Raw genomic sequence first — 21,987 nt, forward strand, 5'->3', positions numbered from 1 at the left:
CTTGAATTTAATGTAACTATTGAAATATAATTCCAGTACACATATTGTCATGTTTCATGTACAGTTTATGCAATGTATTGTGTATGTAATTTACATGCACAATAAATGGGTCTACAACACAAGGCACAACATTCAAATGTTTCACTAGAGAAAGAGAAGTATATTGTTGCCAAATGATTAAATCGCAATCTGATCAAAACCATCATGAAAAGTACAAATATCATGAATAAAAAAGTGTCCAACACATTACAAAGGCACATTGGTGTGAGAATAAACTCTGAACCCCTTTGTCTATGAACAGATATAGTACTGGACAATTGTATATAGTGCTAGCACTACTGTGGACTCAGAAACTCATTGTGTTGGTGTAAAATAGTTTGACTCGTTATTGAAAGGCTTACACTCTGTTAACATGGTAGGATGCTCTCCACACAACAGTAGGTCCAGTCCTCTTTCTCATTGATGGGCAGGACGTGTTGGCAAACCTAGTAGAGTAGACATACCAGTGAAACCACATATCATACTTTTTAATTCATAATAATAAAAACCCTTCTTTTACAGTACTTTCCAATTTCAGAAAGTCAGATTAAGTTCAAGGTATTTAATGAATGAAGCTGTTTAGGAACACGACAGTTAATACATCTAAATTATTTCATCAATTTATGAAAACAAATGATACATACAAAAAATTATAGATTTTCTAAAATAGCAAAATGAGCAGATCAGCATTGTATGACGAAGTATAAAGTAGGGCTTAAGTGATTAATCTGAATAATCGATCATCATCGTGAAGAAAATAATCAATAGTTGCAGAGCTAAAGATATCTCACAAATGGGTTACTGACTTTGTTAATGACTTTGCTGTAATTATAGTTTGTGGCATTTTAGTGCTATTAAGTGCAAATCCTGCCGTGCCATCCTTTGAACACAATAGCAGAGTTGATGGAGAAGTGTATTAAGAGATCATATTATGGATCATGCATGTACTTCCAAAATTGCACTATCCTGTTATCTTGTGTCGTGCTTATTTCTTCTAATTTGATTTTATTTCAAACATTATGCTGATATTAATGCCTTCAAAATGCAGCACATCGTTTTTTACGGAAAGTTTCCACAATGATAATCTCTGATAAATGTCTTATTGAGAATTAAAGATGTACTGTATACCCTGCCTGGAAATTAAATACATAACTGATGAATATATGGGGCGTTTAAAAGATTGAATCAGCTATTTGTTGTTCTTTAAGAGTTACCAGAATGCAGTTTAAACTAGAAGCTATGCATTGCCAGCGCACGCACGCATGCATGCACACACGCACGCACGCACGCATCCACGCACGCACGCACGCACAAACGCACACACAAACGCACGCACACGTATGTATGTATATATGTACAAACCCTTACCATCTTGGACCTGGCTGGCACCTCCACAGCGAACACACTCATTCCTCTGCTACTGTGGCAGTTCTTACTCTGCTCATTGTTCACATGCACTGTTGCTTTCTGGTTGGTCTGCAACACAATGAAAAACATGCACACGTTAAATGATATCACTGATTGTTGGAATCAGCAACTGATCTTTGACTGATGCCTCTCGAACACTGACACAGACTGACGCCTCTTCCAGTGGGATTGAGATATCAAAGTTATTTGTTAAATTATACAATGTATATAAAAGCTACAATTTTACACAAGTCCTTTGAACACTCTTCAAACTAAAATTATTTTGTTAAACTACTTTATTAATTATTAAAACATCTCATCGGACATACATTTCTTACTTCAGCAATGACATTCTACACAATGGAACAGTTACACAATAGTTAAAACTTGTCCTGATTATTTTTTGTAATATACAGTATGCAATGGTTATGCTATTTATTGAAAATGCGTATGTGCACGTATTAACATATCAATATGAGCATATTTGTGACATTTGTCCTTTCACGTGATAATACCTAGATGTTCTATTTCGTTTTTGTTACTCCTTCATTAGAGGGAGACAAATACCCACAGGCAAATATGAAATAACATCAAATCAGTTTAACATTATTTAACTGTTTTGGTAAACTAGAACCAAGTCTAAGCTACTTATGTAGGTTTGCATCCATTCTTCCAGAGGGGCTCCTGTTGCCATGTGAACGAACACAGTGGCTGCATATCAATTACAACTCTCCAAAGAGCTGCTTTTCCACTGCATATTGGGAGTTGACTGTACTGACTTAAACTTCACAAATCAAACAGGCCTTGTGATTTTGTGTTATCATGCATAAATCCACAAACAATGAAAAGAAACAAACATCCAGTGTTTCAAAACAAACGTTATGTACTCTAATCAAGGAACTAAGTCAGTATTACATTATTTGGAACTTGAGAAAGAATAGTGTAGTCCTTGGGGCAGTAAATCTCAAACCCATATGATGGCCATGCATTATATGATTATATGACTCCCAGATTCCTAAATGTAGCACTCTCTGTACTGTCCCTGCATCTGTATCCCCTTTATTCCTTCCTCACTAGATGCGCACACAGGCAGGTATACAGCAGTTTAAAAAAAAGGCTAATAGCATTATTTAGTGTAAGTAAATAGTGAAGTGTTGTGTTACAAAACTAAAATATCTTTAAATATAAAAGCTCCCAGTCTGTGAAATTGTTATCATGGACTCACTTATCTCTTAACTCACTTGAGAATACAGTCCTTTAATCAAACAATATTTTACGCAACAAAATCCAGAGTGTTAATTTGACTCTTAAATGAACAGTCAGGCTTTTACAGTGTAGTGTAGACTCAATCTGAGCCATTGGTTTGTAGCCCACCTTGTTGGCTATGAGAGAGGAAATCCTGTGCTCTCCTCTGTGAGTGTAGATAAAGATGTTGTCCTGCCCCCTCAGTGCTCTGGCCTCAGCCTTGGACATGATGGACTTCTGCAGGGCCTGGTTCAGTAGCCTGGGGCCAGAGTCCAGACTGACCGGCTGAATGGAGGCCTGGGTGCCCTCACAGTGAACATCTATCTGAAAAGGACAGGCCTGGTGGAAGGAGGTGGTATGTTAACAGTTAGTGTCAAGCCTATCTCTCAGTCTCTACACTAAATACTGAAAAGGATAGGCCTGGTGGAGGGAGGTGGTATGTTAACAGTTAGTATCAAGCCTATCTCTCAGTCTCCACCCTAAATACTGAAAAGGACAGGCCTGGTGGAGGGAGGTGGTATGTTAACAGTTAGTGTCAAGCCTATCTCTCAGTCTCCACCCTAAATACTTTTTTACCTCTACACTCTTTGCTGGAAATAGCATCTCTATTCCCGCCAGAATAGAGATGCTAGGTTTCAAGTGATTAAGTCACATCACCTGTGGTGTCCACACATTGATTAGAAACATTTGGGTATAAGCACCACATGTGCAATGTATGGATTCAACACTTAATACTGTGGTGATTTTTAGGTGTGTGTTTCTGTCTGTATACTATATTTGTGGGGTCATGTACTGTATGTACACATGTGCACACCTCCACTAACTCCAGGGCACGGTTGTAGCCCATGGCTTCCAAGGTGAGCCACAGGTCAGCGGGGTCTCCATCTTTCTCTGTGGCCTCCATCAGGCTGAGCTCCATGAAGCCCTGACGAGTCAGCTGGTTCCTCCTGGTGTCAAAATTCTCTGTGGATATCCACATACAGGTCAAGATCAATTGATTTAAAATGTTACTATTTATTTCTGTACTGACCTATTTTACTATAATCAAAACATGGTCTGTTTACACACATTTCAACATTAGGCATAGTAAGCCTGTGAATAAATCCCAGAGCACACATAGGCTTAAAGTATTTCAGATGAAAACATTTAAAGATGGAGTTTATGAGGTGACAGTAGTTCATTAGGCTCCTTTGTGTGGTTGTTATGTGCAATGACGTCTTCCCTTTGTATTTAGGGTTTCTTCCTGGAGGCAGACAGTCCAAATGTGCCAAAGAAAAAAACTGTGATGACATCACAATATCATCCCCTCCCCTAACCCCTCCCCCTTTATCATACAACAACAGCTGGTGCGGCTTCAGTTCAGGTGGATCACCACCCACCAGGCAAACCAGACGTACTTAATGAACTGGTGGGCGTGTCCACATAAAAACATTTTAACAAATACTGTACACATTTTAAAAAAAAATCTTCCCCTTTATATACTAACAATACCTGATGTTCATGATTTAGGGTGGAAAAAAATCACGCCAATGCATTTTTAAGGAGATGCAATGATAACTTTCTTCCAGTGTTGATTTCGTCGACTAAAACTAAGACGAAAAATGTTCGTCGACTACCTTTTTTCACTGACGAAAACTAATGAAAACTAAGCTACGATTACTAAAACTAAGACTAAATATATTGACAATTTTGTCAACAAATAAAAACTAGACTAAAATGTTAGGAAGGGACTAATGGACAAGAGATCTAGTATAAGTAATTTTACACTTGGGTTGCATGCTGAAAATACAAGCTCACAACGCCTCACGCTGCGATGCGTTGTGAGCTTGTAGATCGGCTATTTTCAGCAAGTGTAAAAACAGTCATTACAACGGCATGAAGGCCAAATTGTCGGACACTTTTGCTTTGTGTGGTATTTGTGTTTTGATAGCCATTGTAGTGTCTATTAGAAAGTGAGTGTTAAGACAATATTGTAGCATGGGAGTCAGTAAGTAGCTGAGATACTAGCTTAACAACATTCCCCAGTAGTTTGTGATTAGCTAATAGTAGTATAACTATTTCTTTCTAGTTGTTCAGCAATTGTTTTCACGCGAATCGTTACACATTATCTCTATTAGTCATATTCAAGACAGATATTTCCTGATTGGCCAAGATTGGCTTCTAAAGTTTGCAGGAGTGGCCCGTTTTGAACAAAATGCCTCAAATCATGAACAGTGTCCGATTGCCGCGATACATTGCTGGCTCACAATAAGCCACCTGCTCTGGGTTTTGTTTGAACACACCCAAAACAAATCATACAAATACGTGTTAAATCAATCATTCGATCAAAGCAAACAGCATAAACAATATTAGTTTGCCTCTTCTACAAAAATCTAAGTTACAAGTTACTGTCGCACGTGCCAAGCTGTCATTCTCTTGTACTTGTATTATTTCCCACCACGGAGTAACCTCGCGTCTCGGAGGACGTCTGGCAAGACAGTCTGGCAAGACGGGCAGTGTCGGTAGGCCAATCAGAGGCAGGCGGGGCGTTACCATGTCTATGCTCGGACATAGAATAGATATACACTTTGCTAAGTCATGTGTTTGTTTTTAAGGAGCAGAAGTGTCTGTTTATGAAATGTGACCAAAGAAAATGACGAAATTTGGTAAAACTCCACAAACCACTTGTGAATTATGTCTTGTTTGTTTAATTCAGACTTTCATAGGCAAGGATGTCTGTCAGAGCTAAATGATGTGACGTCTCCCAAATGTGTTTAGAAATATGTGGTAAATGTATTGAGTTTCATTCTGAATACAAACCTGTAATGGGAAATAGTGTAAGGAAATGGATAAAGGCAATATAATCTTCAGCAGGGATGAGCAAATGAGACTATTAAAATTAAGACTGATGCCAGTGGATTAGAATTAATTCATGTACGTATATGATTATGAATACAGTTGGCCATGATTCTTGCCATCTATCTGCATTGCTTACAATGCAGATGGCAAGTGATTACCTTTGCACACAGCCCAGGCTTCCTTGTCGCATTTCTCGCCACTGGTCCGCAGCTCAAAGAAGTTATATTCCTCCAGACTAAGCAGTCCATCCCCATCTAGGTCTGCCATGTCAAAGACATCAGACAGCGCCTCCCTGTGTCACAAACACAGCCCAGCACATCACAGGGGAAATGTTACACATACTGTAAGTGTGTAACTGTCCAGGACAATCCAACAGATTAACCTAAGACATTAACCACTTCCAACCTGACCCTCTTTAGGGCATGTCATTATACCACAATCTTCACAAATAGCAAAAATCAACAAACCTTGATGCGTTGGCACAAACAATTTAAATGAGCTTATTTGTTTTTTTTCTGTGAGCTTATAGATCAGCTATTTCCACTAGGAATATAGGTGTGCCCCGGCATTTTGACTTTAACTGATGTTTGAAAACCACTGCCCTATAAGAAGTGACGTGCACACAAACACAAGCACATACAAGGACATACACAAGGCACCCACACACAGAATACACGGACCTGAACTCCCTGGTGAGGTCCAGTTCTCCAGTATCCGTCCTGTACATGAGTTGAGCGGGTTTGTTGGACTGATCCTTCTTGCTCCTCTTCCTCAGCCTGCAGCCGCTGGTGAAGGCCAGGAGGTAGTAGGAGCCAGCGTTCAACTCGCCCTTCCACACACACTTCTGTGCAAACACACACACACACACGCATGCAAGCACGCATGCACACACGTGCACGCACATGCCCACGCACACGCACACACACACACACACACACACACACACACACACACACACACACACACACACACACACACACACACACACACACACACACAGCAGTTAAAGTCTGCTTTCATACTGTCTATTTGTCTAATATCCTTCAAGACCAACCCCCCCTACATACACACAACCTAAATCAACTAGACATGTGATGTGTCTCCAATCAACTGGTTTGCACGCACGCACGCACGCACGCACGCACGTGCACACGCACATGCACACGCACACACACACACACACACACACACACACATAAGATGTAGAAGAACAAACCTCTTTGTCTTTTGACTCTGTAAAACACACAAATGTAGAGTCCTCCTTGGTTTCACTTAGTGACACGACAAAAAGACTGGTGTCCACATCCATCCAGCAAGAGGACTGGTCTGAAAAACAGCAAAAAACAACAACACAGACATTTTATCTGGAGATGTAGGTATCCCAGATCTCAACTGTGTCACTCAACCTGTAATTCCTTACATTCCTTACAGTTGGAGGCCACTCTCAAGCCGTGCGGTTGATACTTGGTAGTGCATCGTGCACACACAACATATCACAACACGACTAATTATGAGTGAGACACAACTAAGTATGAGTCAGGCGTCGGTTGATAAAACAGGTTGATCAGAAGATCGCAGCACAGCAGCTCGTGGACTGACAAAGGCCAGACAGAGAGCACACGTTACACCCATTTTAAAGTCCCTCTACTGGTTGCCTGTTAATTTTAGAATTCAGTTTTACTTTTATTTTTTAATCCTCATATATATATTTTATTGGTTGTCCCTTTTTTAAATGTTTCTCTTCTTTTTTGTTCTGTGAAGCGCATTGGGTTGCACCTGTTGTATGAAATGTGCTATATAAATAAAGTTTGATTGTTATTTTTAACTTTGTTTTTCCCCAATACAATAAATTGTATAGATGATTTTCTTTATATCATTGATTAGTGTGATTCATATTGTTACAGCCATATTCACATAGTTGCCAAGGCTTACTTCATACCCAGAATATGCAGTAAGAGCAAACTGACTGCTGTGGGATATGAGCCTGTACCTTACCAGGCCTCTGGCTGAGGTTGAGGGGTTGGATGGTGAGGTAGACGTTGGTTGTCTGGGGCAGGTGCAGACAGTACTGCAGAGAGCTGATACTCCCATCATCCTCTAAGAAGAAACATCCCTTCATACAGGTCTGATGCCACTCCTGGAACAGAGAACAAAACATCCCTTCATACAGGTCTGATGCCACTCCTGGAACAGAGAACAAAACATCCCTTCATACAGGTCTGATGCCACTCCTGGAACAGAGAACAAAACATCCCTTCATACAGGTCTGATGCCACTCCTGGAACAGAGAACAAAACATCCTAGTGTAGCAGAGTGGCTCAGAGCTTTGTTGTGGCAGCGGTGGCCGAACGGTTTGCGGAGCGGTCTTGATACCGGAAGGTCGCCATGAAATGTTCTATGAGCAGGGCCTGGCTGTAAACAAGTATCTGATGCTTAGTACAGTTACCCTGGGTAAATATAGTAACTTTGCTTTGCTTTGCTTAGCCTCTGCCTGATGGCCTCAATAGTCTAATATCTCCCCTGGTCCAGAGGGACATTCCTTTAGTCTACTCTAGTGGTTAAGATGTTGGACTTGTCACTTTCACGCGGGAGACCCGAGTTCGAATCCCGGGCATTACATTGGTGCCATGACCCGGATCGGGTTTCCCTGTGGGAGCAGAAGGTCAAAAGGGGGGTGAGTGTAGCAGAGAGGCTCAGAGAGCCTCAGCCTGATGGACTCAAATGTCTAATATCTCCCCCAGTCCACGGGTATATCCCTTTGGTCTAGTGGTTAAGATGTTGTACTTTCACGCGGGAGACCCGAGTTCAAATCCTGAGCGTTGCACTAGCAGTCTAATGTGGTGGCAATTTTGATCCTAATCCTTAATTTATCAAACTGGTCAGGAAAGTATATGAAATATATATGAATACTGTACATGTGAGAAGAGAATATACTAGATTATTCAAATCAGGGAATTAAGCTAGGTAACGGACGGTAGGTACTGAATAATAATATCCAAACTCCATGGTTCCACACAAATGCCTGCTATATGCATGGGTGTCCACAGGAGGGCTGTGTTACACTACATTTCAACGACAGGCTGACATAAATCAACTACTAGGATCTGATATGGTTCATTTAACTTTGATCAGCTTTGATCGGCTTTTCAATTTAAGTCTAGTGGCAATTTAAAAATATCAAGATGTCTTCTAACATCCTCACAACATCTCCAATGTTCTGTTATTTTGTGTATAACTGGCACACAATAATAATTAGAAATTGAACAGGCAAAACCTGGGGACATTTTCATTCAAGTCATTGGAGACACATTAAAAGAAAACACCTTTGATATGGACATAGCCTGAAATAGGTTATACATATATTAATTTAGCGGCCCAGTAAATCAGCAAGTTAAACAAAGAAACAAGGCATTATAAATATGGGCCTTGTCACATCTTCAGAGGAAAGCAATTTCCTCAAAGGATGTATCTTGGGGTGCGAAAAGCATAAGGGATCATCAAACCATAACACTTCAGTGGTTTGTCCAGATTATATTAAATGAGAGAAATTGCTGCAGGCTCATGTTCATTCTTTAAAGGCCACAGAAATAATGCCTTCATGGAGACAGGTCAGCCAGAAGACTAATACAGGCCACTGTCACCTACGCTAGCCACAGGGGTGATTGACTGCTCTGAACACACACACACACCGTAGGCCAGAAACCATAAATAATATGACTCCTAGTCCTAACAAGGTCCAGAAAACCAAAACAGACTATTAATGGGCCAGACACCACAAAGTGCACTGGAAAAAAAGTCAAACACACAAACACCCACACATCTCGAACCAACACACAACCTTTACCAACCAATACCCAATTACCAGGGGAGGTCCGAACACAATTTTTTTTATTTCTTATTTTAAAAGAAATTGGGTGGGGGGTCCCCAGATGACAGTAAAGTAACAATGTAAACTCAATGTAATGAGTGGTGATAGCCTAGGTTGTGATCAACCTGAACTGAAGTTGCACCCACAGCTGTTGTTGTATGATAAAGGAGGAGGGGTTAGGGGTGAATTGCTGTAATTGTAAATTGTAATATTGTGATGTCACTATATCACTGTTTTTTTTCATTGGCACGTTTGACTGTCAAGGTTTCAGCCTCCAGGAAGAAACTCTTCATTGCACATAACAACCACACACCAAGGGGTTTAATGAACTGAAGTACTGTCACCTCAGAAACACATGAAAAACTGGAAGAAATACAAAATCACACCTGTGTGAAGTGAGTGGTGCAACTCCGTGTGGGGGTCCCCGGAAATTGCAGACCCACATGACCACGGCCAGGGTGCCGGCCCGGTTCCGGCGAGCCGCCCCACGTCCGAAACGGTAGAGAAATGAGAGAGTTACCATGTGGGGGTCCCCGGGGTGGGTCCCCGTTACATCCAGACCCCCAGGAACGTGCCCAGGGGGGGCGGGCCGATTCCAGCGAGCCGCCCCACGTCCGAAACGGTTGAGAAATGACAGAGTTACCGTGTGGGGGTCCCTCTCTACTGTACCCACTACTGTAGGCTACTGTACTATACTGTCACTGTACTGTACTGGCACACCCGAAATCGTCATATATGCAGTTAATATGTGCGTGTGTGTTTGTGTGTGTGTTAGGTTGCGCACAGGTGGTGAAAAACAACCATGCTGTTTTCGTGCTCAGACCCAGGCACCCACCCAGCCACACACATAGCTCCGTAAGGGAGTGGTTGCACCACTCAAAAATCACGGCACTCCATCTTTAACAACAACACTGACTAACATGTGGACCGTAACAGAGAGTTTTACCTGTAAAGTAGAGGGCTCTGGTGTTCTGCTGGCTCTAGTGCTGCTGGCTGTCATAGTGATGACATTAGACAGGGAAGAACGCCTGCTGCGAGCTGAGGAGGGACGGGAAGACGAGCGACTGTCTGCGAAACAACAAGTAACACATCATAACAAACATTCAGTAATGCATGCATGAAAGAACACATGCAGAAACACGTACACAACTTTACTCAATCTAATTAGTTGGATTTGGAACATTAATGATAACACAGTCATCTGTCTTCAGACGTCCATTGTTAAGTTCAAGTGAAAACGGTTATCTTGCTTTTGACTTCCAGGAAAGTGTGATCCCAAGCTGAAGCCGGTTAATTAATTATGGAGACATTTTAAATTACAAATGGCACAAACACAACCCCTCTAATCCATTATCTTGCACCCTCTCTCTCTCTCTCTCTCTCACGCACACACGCACACGCACACACGCACACACCGTGCACTAATTGAAGCCACAAAATATCAATTCAATAATGAGAGGCCTGATTGTTTCCAAGACCAGGAAGTCAAGATGTAAAGCTATGTGATGCACTATAGCGAATTACCTCTGCATATAAATAAATAGACCCATTACTGGGGTATTTGTCATGGATCTAATTTGTATTGATGACAGTGTTTTAATCTAAGGAACCAAATTGTAATTGTTTGCTGAATGTGGATAAAGATGTGGCAAAATGTGGTATAACAAAGACTTCAATGTGTGTTCAACTGATACCGACAGTGTTCTTTTTGAACAGTTAACCCTGCCTTCATTCAGTAAATGTACTGTAGCGCACAATGGCAGCTTATACCCAATTCATAACGTCTAGTCTACTACACATTCAAATCGTTTTTTTCCACATAAAGGAGTGCCATAAATGTATACAAATAAAGTTGGACAAACTAGAAACTAAAGGTATAATTTAAGCACACAATACAAAAGAACAAAAATGTCATGTTAATTTAACGAAGAGAGTACAAATCATGGAATAAAATGGGGCCTTTAGGTCCATTTGGTTCCATTTGTACACGCTTTGAAGTTAAATGAATGGTAATAATTGTACTAACACATATAGAGCAGGTAGAGTATATTCATAGCAACTTGTACAGTAATTGGCAATGGCAAGAAAACATTGTGTGCATCACAGACCCATAAAAACCCAACAAATATTCTTGCTGAAATGCTCCCTTAGCAATCTACACCTTCTCCTGACAAATCTAGCACCAAATAAGAGGTCAAAATATTTATTTTTATCTCTGCGGAAAAGCCTGTTCAACATGTGTGACCATGTAGCAGCACATGTCAGAACCTGGTTAAAATGTAACGGGTATAAATCAATACGTGGGAGAGGCACAATAATGTGATAATCCCCGCTGCTATCTCAGAGCTCATTTGTTTTTGCAGTAGCGGTCGTCTAGGCCCTCCCCTCCAACGCCATCTAATCCCTCATCATCTCCTCGGTGAGCAGTGGTGGGATCCTCCAAATCAATAATATGAACACGGACTGACCACTTAAGGCAACCCACTCTATCTTCCTATAGCTGCCCGCCCCTGGCTCTTCCTACTGGGACCACCGGTCCTCTCCTCTCCGCCTCTCCTCCACACACTGGTCCCATTTCAAGACTCTAGCACAAAGTGGCTTTTCATATCTCGCTTTAAAAGCGCTGCTAGCTAGCTCAATTCAATATATTTTCTAAATATATGTATCTCTAAATTCCAGGAATCTCAGTATGTATACATGTACTGTCTGCATGAATGTGTAGTTTGCACATGTCCTTTGGAGGATGTGCTGTCTTGCCGAAAAGGAGTGCAGTGTCGATGGTGAACTCAATTGGATGAGCAGTTCTCCAGAAATGGCCCACTCTGAGTGGGCACACGTTCCCAGCTGCGGCCACGACCCGCATTGGCACTGCATTAGTATATAGAGTAGGAAGCACTGGGCTTTAAATCAGTTTGGTTCCTCATCTCTGATGGAAGTGAGATAAAGCATAAGACAAAAGTCACCTTGTTTACGAATAAAAATCCCTGTATTTCTTTATAGAGCTCTCTCCAAAGCTTGAAAAGCTGCATTTTTCACTGGCATAGATAGGGCATCTTTCGACCTCTTAATGGCAGACATGATTACCCAAATCACAACGCTTTACAGTCTCCACCCTCCAAACACACTGCTCTAATTGTGTGGAAATTATGATGTATGGACTGGGTCTTAATGAGGTGATTTGTCATGGCAGAGTGAAAAATCGATCAATAACAGAGCTATTACTTATTCCTTAGAACTAATTTGTGAGGCGAATGTGGACAATGTGTGTACACGTGTGTACAAATGGGTATTTGGTTTATACATATATTGATACTATTCGCAGTAAATATGTTTGCGTGTATCTGGTTGGACCTCTGTGATGGCTGCGCCCGGGGCGCCCCTCCGTGGATTCGTCTGTAGCTGGAAGCCTACAGGAGAGGTGCAGTGACGATCACTGCTGTGCTGACACACCAACTGGAGAGTGTAGTGGTTGAGGGTTGAAACACTCTAAGAAGGTTGGAGACCACCTGATGACCTCTCTTCCAGACCAAGGCTTCATCCATTAGAAATGGATTATATTCGCATCTTTGATGTATTTACAAACTGAACTCCCTGGGCTACCGGTGACTTCCAGGAAAGTCTGGATGGTAACCGAGGAAGGTCGGTGACGCTGGAGAGACAGATGACCTCCAGGAAAGACTGGCAGGGCAACAGGGGTTAGCAATCTCTGTTGCAGCACTCGCAAGAGGGCACCAGGCAAGCTACAGAACGTACACATGAGCAATACCCCAGACTCCCCAGAGTCTCCAGAGAGGCGGGGAGGAAGAGAGACTCGTTAGGACAGATTCAACGACAACAACGACAGTGACACAGACGCATAGAAGGCTCCCTTGACTCAAATACACCAGAGTAAGGCTAAGTGTGGACAAGGACGGATACATGCACACCGCATAGACAAACAGTCTGGTGAGACGTAGGAGGACACTAGGCAGGAGGCAAACCATAGTCCTAGAGACCTCTCAGTGCCTGCTATCCCCCAAGAACACACAAGGCAGAGAGTGCCTCCTGTTAGTTCTGGCATGAGAGAAAGGACAATGGGCGGATCCGCGGGGGGGTGCCCTGGGCGCGGCTGTCGCTGGAGTGTGGTCAGCACTGGTTTGCTGCACCTGGCCGGCAGGTCACTTCCTTCCCTGTTGGCTGGGTGTGGCCCTCTCTTATATTGCCATAAAACATTTACTGTATACTGCTGCTGAATGTTGCTTTAAACCAGAAACAAGTCTTTGACATGTTGTCTAATGTCTACATTTGAAAACATTGCTATAAAGAACATTGAAATATGATAGTGGACCATGGCAGCCAAATTCACATTACATGTGAATGATTTCTGTCTCTCTGAATCTGTAATGGATACATATAGTAGTATAAGTATATCATTGACCTATTGGTCTATATACTATTTCGAGATGCGGATCCACCACCAAATACATATCATTTTGGGGGCCCTTGACATGAAAAGGTTTGAGAACCACAGCTGAAAAGTACAGTTAAGTCAGGTACCTTTCTTGAGGGCAGGGTCTGATTCTGTCCGCGGTGTCTCAGGAGGCTGGGGTACTGTTGCTGCTGCCGTTGAGGATGACAGATTTGATGATGTAGATCTTTTTGGAGGGCCGTCTGAATGGTTGCCAAAGTTCTGTCTCTTCAGCTTGGCATCAGCTTCTAGCCTGTCCAAGGCAGCCGTTTGACACTGCTCTGCTGTGGATACCAACAATCTACAGAACTGATGGGAGTACAAAATCACTGGATGTACTGTATGACCACCTTTCTGAAGCAATGGGTGATAGGAAATATGTCTTGATGGCATGAGAACAAGGTTCACTGTAAAGTGATCGGCAGTAATCACACAGAGACACCGACACTCACACATGCACTTTAGCAATTTAGCAATTACAGTCAGAGTTTTTTAGTCTAAATTACAGACTCACTCAATTTCAAAACCCACAGGAACAGTGGTAACTGAATGAAACAAGCTCTGTTGTACACTAGTATTTCAAGATAAAACATTTATCCAGAGGATGCTGGTGACCATCTACTGTTGTACATGGTTTGCACAGAAAACGATTATAAGAGCGAAAGACTGGAGAAAACCATCAGTTAATATTTGTGTAAACTAACCTCTGCATAGTCCAACTTTCCATCTTTGTTGACATCGGCTAAGGAGAAAATGGCATTCACCTCTTCAGTGGTCATCTTCTCCCCTCCCTGGAAATGTACAAGTTTCCTTTAGCAGTGAAAACAACACAATGAAATATCTGTCTCATATGATAAGACCTGGACCACGGTATCTCATATTATCAGGCCAATTACTGAATTAACTAATGGCCAACAATGACTCAACATGAATCATATTACGGTACGTAAATATGTAAACCTTTCCCCCTAAGATATAAAGTATGTCACTAGCAAAACTTGAGAATATATAAGTGGGGCGGCAGTGGCTCAGAGGTAGAGTGACTGGATGGGAACAGGCTCCCCCAGAGTTAGTGTCGAAGTGTCCTTGAGCAATACTCTGTCTGAACCCCTTATTGCTCCCGATGTGCAGGTTGCCTGGCCTTGCATGGTTTCCTCCGGCATCGGTGTGTGAATGGGTGAATGTAATGAATCAATCAACTGGGGAAGTTTCATGGTGATAACAATGTAATATGTATAGCTTTTCCCACTCAATTCATAATTAATGTTCCAATGTTGGAGCTCTGGCTCATGGACTAAGAACCACAAATAACTGAACCGGTTCCCACTGGGAACCAACCGGTGGAAAAGGTCTCAGGGAGCTTGTAGATCAGCTATTTTTGGTAAGGTTTGGTGGTCAGTCTTACTTTTGTAGTAAGTATAGAGGGTTTAAGTGGTTAAACTGAAGTGATATCTATGGATACATTCCAAATATGATCAAAGTATTCTGCAGCACCCCTGGACTTGTGTCACGGCACCCACTTGGAAACCCTGGAGTCGGCTACTTACAGACGTGAGAACCTTCTCCAGCTCGCTGTGGGAGATGTAGCCATCACCATTTGCATCCATCTTTCTGAAAGCTCTCATGAGCTCATTTTCCTCCATTTGTTTCTCAATCTTGAGAATCTCACAGAAATCATCAAAGTTGAGTTTAGAAGTTCTTGGAGTCCAGTGCTTGTTAAGAGTTGCCTGGGATGGGTTTCTACCAGAAAGCTGGAGAACTGGAAGATTGGAGACATTGACAAATGTTGATGATGATAATGAACCAGACCAGAGGTCGCCATAAGGGCAAATGCTGTGCTTCCCCATATGCTCCACAATTTGCACAAACAATGGAATACAGGACCACAATGGAAACAATTGGCTTAGGCTTTTTGTGTTCTCCTTTTAGTAATGGTTGTAATATCATACCGCGTGTTCTCATATATGAACAAAGACAACGTTAACTTATGAAATAACTCCAAGCACATACATTTATTGGAGAGTGTGAAACTGACCAGATTTGTATAACAAGGTGGCAATGTGCTATGCCTTACCACGGCACAACTGTTGCTTCGATGATATATTTGTCAAACTAGATCTGAATACAGCGAGGTAAGCGGCTCTACACTGCATGTAAAACGCCTCATCGTCATCTGTAGCAAGACTCTTCTGCAGCCCGAGGGGTTGAGATGACGTTGCTGGAAATGACATTCTGTGAAGATATGAATAAGAACAAGTTGAACAACAATAACAATCTGATCATCATACTGATGTAATGTGATCCAGAGTTACAACAAATTGAATGTGCTGCCTGCAGCTATATCTTGGGCTTCTTATTTTCTTCTGAAAAACACAACGAAATACACACATCAACGCATGCGGTTTACCTTTGTTAATATGACTACCGTAGTTTAGCAACTACACGGTAATAAGTAAAACATTGATGACTGTCGTGTCGATCAGATTCAGACACCCATTTCTAACCAGTGATACTGTTGCTATGTAAACAACGGTGGTTCACGAGTCTCACGGTCAAAACGAGACTGAAGAAACATGCTTGCCTGGATGTACACACCACATATAACCTGTAGTAAAATAATACTAATAATAGTAATACGTGTTATTTTAAAGCAGCAAACGGTTATTGGCTAATATATTAATGCTTACTTTCATTAAATGAATATCCGGAACTGTAGTCGGGATCTGGTCGTGTTTTAGAGGGACAAGTTAAGTATTGCACACGCGCCAGTTTGTATCTTGTATTTTCTTTTCTAAAGTTTTCTGTTTTGTGAATCACAATGTCTAAGAAAACTCAGTGAGTATCCATAATTCCATATCTCTTTATATTTATCAAATAAAGCCTACATTAAATACGATGATGTCTGTTGTACCGCAGGAATGACTGGTGTTGACATTCACAAAAACGAATATAATCAATTATTGTTAAAATATATGTTAAACATAAAGGACCCCCCATGTCATTTGCCAGGTAGGCTCCACTGATATTGTTAATTCCATTAACATTGTTGGTTATTTTAATTCTTCATTGATAGGTAATATTGAACAGGAGAGTGATGACGTTTGGACATTAACCCTAAATGTTGTTGTTTATATCTGGCTAGTAATTACTAATGTTAATATTGTTTCTGCATCAGAGCCAGAAAAGCTCTCTGTATGGATAAAAGCCCGGCCCGAGATGTGAGTAAATGTCATATACACTACGTACTGTATCACTACTTTGATTGAATACTTTATTAGACAGAAATTCAAGCAGAACAAGATGAGTACAGTAATACACTTGGTCTAAAAGGATACACAACATTTGACTGTGACATTGCTGCCATTGATACATATGGACATCACATGCACAGTTAGATATATACATATATACACATAACCTGCACAGTTAGATATGTACATATACACATCACCTGCACAGTTAGATATGTTACATACACATCACCTGCACAGTTAGATATGTACATAATTACATATACACATTACCTAATACCTGCACAGTTATGCATATCTAACTGTGCATTATAACAGATATGTATATCGTCGCTGTTTGGCAGAAACCAGCTATCTCAATTTTTCTCCTTATTTATAAATCAGTGCAATTGAACACTGTGTGTGTGTGTGTGTGTGTGTGTGTGTGTGTGTGTGTGTGTGTGTGTGTGTGTGTGTGTGTGTGTGTGTGTGTGTGTGTGAAAACAATATTGAACCAATGAAAAGTATTAAAAAGCGCTTCTTCTGACTAAACCTCCTAACTATTGAATCCTCAAACTGTTGTTCAAAGCACCTCCAACTTGTCATCATTGATTATCCCGACAGACGAGAGATTTGCACATTACCTGGCTGCACACTTCTGAAACCAATGCACATTGATAAGCTAATGTCTAAGACAAGATCCTATAGTTGTTCCTCACTGTATATATATTTTTTACTTAATATATTATTAATATATTACGTTTAGGATGTTGCAAATGTTTTTGCAATGTTTCACCAACATTTTGCTGCTTAATTGTACTTGTATAAGTTAGTGACAAATTAAACCTTCTTGATTCCTGTATCCTGTTTATCAACTTATCAGGACTATTATATTTTATATTCTCAATGTATGTAACGTAACTACAGTATGTCTTCTAATTTGATTGTTTTATTTCTGTCTCTTGTATACAGCGTCCACCTTCCAAAATGGTAACAGGTACGGTCGCCCCTTTTCCATCTCTCCCCACTACTCTACCTAGCTGTAAATAACAAACATAATTCATGTTTGTGATTATATAAAAGGTATTATCATATTAATTTATCATTGTTAAGTTCACTCTGTATATCCACAGGCATAATAGCATGATGATGCCATTACAAAACATGGGCTACATGGAAGAAATGTGTTTAATAAAACAAAATTAACTACTAGAAGGTTCTAAATTAACTTTATTAAGCAGTCACAGTCTCTGTGTCATGTTATTCTTTCTTAATTTTACAGAGTATAGAGATCGACTACTATACAATCAAATAAATCTGTATACAAGATAATTTCAGATTTCAGAGAGGGAGGGAAATACTAAATTAACTGTTAACTACATTAAAACATTTCGCGGGGGCGAGTTGGTAAAGGGGCGAGTCGTTTGGTATTCTCCAAAATACCAGTATGTGACTCATTGAACTATTGTCCTATGAGTGGAACTGCAAATCTACAAGGTGTGTATGCAACCATCTTTGAAGGCCTATTTGGAAATATATCCAGTAGTAACATGGACTTACTGAAAGTCTGAAACAAAGTATCTTAAATTACGTTAAGTTACAGGCTGGAAACAAAGGGGATGGATATTTTACTTGTCAGTTAGGCTGTGTAGTCAATTTATGTTCCAATTTTCAGTTCACTATAATGATATTCCCACTACGAGGCTCCACCTATGTGTCCTATCCTACATATACAGAGACTTGATCAGTATAATGGAGAAGAGAAGTTTATAACAGAAGAGAAGTTTATAGCATATTCATTGTTTATTAAGTAAATTAAGTTACACAATAATTCCACACAGCCTGTCTCCTCTGTGGATCATGAGTAGCCCAGCATGTATCTTGTATGCATCTTGTGTTAAAAAAAAAAAAGGAATATGTAACTGGGTAGAAAGAAAGTCTCTTCATTCAGAGAAGAATGGCATTGTAACGCTCTGGTATTTTCATGTCAGCTAAATTGTGCTGCTGAACAAGTGTACAAAGTCTTCAAGCTCTACCCTGAGGGGAATCATGACAATTCCATCCACATTCTGCAGCCACTGTCTGCATTTAAATGAAGTACTAATGGACATTCGTTTGGACCCCACTTTGAAAACCACAGATTTAGAGAGTTTCATTTTTTATTTGAGTCAGACTCTGAGCAATATGCATTATGCAGTTGTACAGCAGTTTCTTTGTTCAAGGCACAAAATAGCAGCAATTTGTTGCGACCATAGGTTGCAGATTACTATGAAAACCGGCAAAACATGTCAGTCCGTCCGTCTGTCACGCCTCCATATATGGTCATCAGGCCATCACAGGTCATCACACACTCCATATATGGCCGTCTCCATATATGAAGATCACGACACTGACCTCATCAAACCCTTGATAGCCATACATGGAGAAGACTGGATCATCACCTAGATCTGCATATATGGAGCTGACCTGTTCTGACATTCCATGTTGATCTGACCTCATCAAACCCTGTACACTCAAGACACGCTCCATATATGGCCAGTACAGAGTTCATTCCATATGTTGATCTGACCCCCCATGTCAAAGCGCCAGCGCTCGCCCAGCAGTCTGCCGTCACCCAGGCGTATGCGTGCACACGGTCGCTTCTCACCCTCAGGGCGTCTTACTGGTATACAGTTTCAACCAAACACTGAGGGTTTAGAGATTGATGTATGTAATGTCTGTCAACAGGCCCCAACAAAGCTGCACCTTTTAAACAGGTCCCACAGACAGATCTAGATAAGTGAGTATCCAAGGAGAACATTTACATCTATTAAGTTCTAATATGTTTTGTTGTGTAAAATGTTACGCTGTGTTAGATTCTTTCTTCTCCTTGAACAGCAGCATTCATGCCAGTAAGTATGAATATAAAGGGTTACAGAGAACCCTTGCTGTATTAGTTGATATATATTTAAATTGCCACGCTTTGCTGCTGGTCAAAATGACATATAAGAATTTAATGACAGGAGACATGGAATGAGGGGGATTCATCACTGGCCAAATTATCAGTGATTTACATAGCACTAAAAATAGTTGTATAAGAGCACTTTAACACAAGAGCCATTTCCTTAGCCAAGGCACAGACGTTTGATGTCTGGGCTATCCATCAAGGCCAGCATTTATTTTTTAATTTTATAGTGCAGTCACTAACGTTATAGAGGAACTGTAATTTATAATACATTCAGAACACCTGCACAAAAGCTTGGGACATGACTGCATGTCATGTTCGTGGATACTAAATCCTAGGCTTTCACTGGGTGTTCAGTTATTATTATTATTAATGGAAAGTAACTATGACATTTGTGTCCCAATACTAGAGCCAATGCCAATATTTAAAAATGTCTAAACAAATGGCCACCCAACATTTGACCATATTCACACATTTTGCTCATACGTCATACCCTTAGAGTATATATGAATATATACTCTAAGGTCATGAGTAAGACATAAGAACAAAATGGCTACCTTATCTGAAAAAAATAAAGTTGGTTTTAGCCAAAAAATGAAACTATATGTTAAGGGGTTATTTTGACAGCAGTTCGTATAGTTTTGTTACTCCACCCCTTATGTATTCACACATTCTGTGTTTCTGTTACTCTTCTCTAGAACTGCTTGTAGTGCCAAGTTCTAATGGGCAGATAGATAGTGCTAGCTCACTAATACTAGTGAATTGTTGTTAATTTTCCACCTACAGTAAGCTTAGTTGTATTTAAGTAATTTGATTGAAATGATTATATTTATGGATCACACTACCACAATCTTGAGTGAGTCTTTATTGCAAAACCTGCGTAACCTAGTTTTCACACACAGTTCTTTCCTTATTCTGTCTAACTACTAGATTCCACGTCTTGAGGTTTAAACTGGAAGCATCAGAGAAGGCATTCATCAGGGCACGGCAACAGCTGGAAGAAATAGTGGTGAGTGACACTTGTGCTTTGGTCTCCATCTTCAGAGAATGAGGAAATGTAGTGTCTCCGTGATTTCATCATCAGCATGAGGGATGATAATAATACTGAAAACTCAGTTTAAATGTGGCTTCATATTTAAAAACAGATGGCAACTCTTAGGTTTATGATGACAATTTATGTTGCTCCCAGTTTAGTAACGGTAATGTACAGGGACCTCCCCCACCACGCACGCAGACAGACAGACAGACAGACATAGAGCATTTCAAATCCATCTAATTTCCATTTCCTGCCACAAATTACTGTGCTGCTTGTTGTATATTACCCTACTTGTGTCTGAAGCTGTATCCCCATCAGTCACCAGAGGGCAGCAATGAGCTAAGGCGTTTCTTGGCCACACCAGAAGAGTCTGCTGACTTGAGAACTGAACTGGAGAGATACAGTGAGCTGAGTGAGTAGACAAACTGTGACATTGACATGGTCAAAACTGAGTTTGAAACTGAATTAGCATTGGTCAGATCAAAACTGAGTTTGAAACTGAATTAGACTGAATTACTATTACAAAAGTGACAACATCCTTTCAGGTTGTGATCTAGATGTAGGGGATATTTCATAATGATCTCTCTTTATTTGTAGTAAATAAAATTACTACAAATTATTACTGATAAGGTTCATTAAATAATGCTAAACGAATGCTTAACTAATACATTAGTTAAGCATTAGTTAAGCATTATTTCATGAACCTTATCAGTAAGTGTTACCTAAAATTGTAAGATAGAAAAAAAGCAAGTTGTTGCTTATTTTATATGTCCTTATGTTTAAGTGAATTGCAATATAATCTTGTGCTTTCAGCATCCAGAACTGCAGAGGCCAGTTTTAACCGAAATGATGCTCACCAGAATACATTTCAAGGTAATTGGTCAGCTATTAACCTAATAGACTTTCACACTGTCAGAGTAAACACACTGTTAT

At 40.6% G+C, this 21,987-nt stretch overlaps 2 protein-coding genes across 6 annotated transcripts in view; one reads left to right on the forward strand and one right to left on the reverse strand.

Moving 5' to 3' along the window:
• Nucleotides 1–16,591, reverse strand: efcab7 (EF-hand calcium binding domain 7). Of its 3 annotated transcripts, none has more exons than XM_079504992.1 (14): nt 16,532–16,591; nt 15,919–16,076; nt 15,392–15,603; nt 14,549–14,635; nt 13,934–14,153; nt 10,344–10,465; nt 7,525–7,666; nt 6,746–6,855; nt 6,210–6,373; nt 5,688–5,821; nt 3,506–3,654; nt 2,821–3,030; nt 1,408–1,515; nt 1–485 (listed from the first exon to the last, which is right to left on the reverse strand). In XM_079504992.1, the coding sequence occupies exons 2-14, from the start codon at nt 16,073–16,075 to the stop codon at nt 408–410; spliced, it is 1,893 nt and encodes a 630-aa protein (XP_079361118.1). In that variant the 5' UTR covers nt 16,076; nt 16,532–16,591; the 3' UTR covers nt 1–407. The 3 variants fall into 3 exon arrangements, with proteins under 3 accessions (XP_079361118.1, XP_079361117.1, XP_079361119.1); XM_079504991.1 differs by lacking the exon at nt 16,532–16,591 and adding an exon at nt 16,252–16,433; XM_079504993.1 differs by lacking the exon at nt 16,532–16,591 and adding an exon at nt 16,270–16,432.
• Nucleotides 16,578–21,987, forward strand: part of itgb3bp (integrin subunit beta 3 binding protein) — an 11,596-nt gene continuing 6,186 nt past the window's right edge. For 2 of the 3 annotated variants that reach the window (XM_079504994.1, XM_079504995.1), the window contains exons 1-7: nt 16,578–16,679; nt 17,020–17,062; nt 18,047–18,071; nt 19,802–19,853; nt 20,949–21,027; nt 21,373–21,466; nt 21,868–21,927. In XM_079504994.1, coding sequence (XP_079361120.1) covers nt 16,663–16,679; nt 17,020–17,062; nt 18,047–18,071; nt 19,802–19,853; nt 20,949–21,027; nt 21,373–21,466; nt 21,868–21,927 — 370 coding nt within the window. In that variant the 5' untranslated portion in view covers nt 16,578–16,662. Of the gene's footprint in view, nt 16,680–16,760; nt 16,854–17,019; nt 17,063–18,046; nt 18,072–19,801; nt 19,854–20,948; nt 21,028–21,372; nt 21,467–21,867; nt 21,928–21,987 lie in introns of those variants that run through there. The other variant, XM_079504996.1, reaches the window with a different exon arrangement.

This window comes from Electrona antarctica (assembly GCF_951216825.1).
Source record: "Electrona antarctica genome assembly, chromosome: 7".
Taxonomy (NCBI): domain Eukaryota; kingdom Metazoa; phylum Chordata; class Actinopteri; order Myctophiformes; family Myctophidae; genus Electrona; species Electrona antarctica.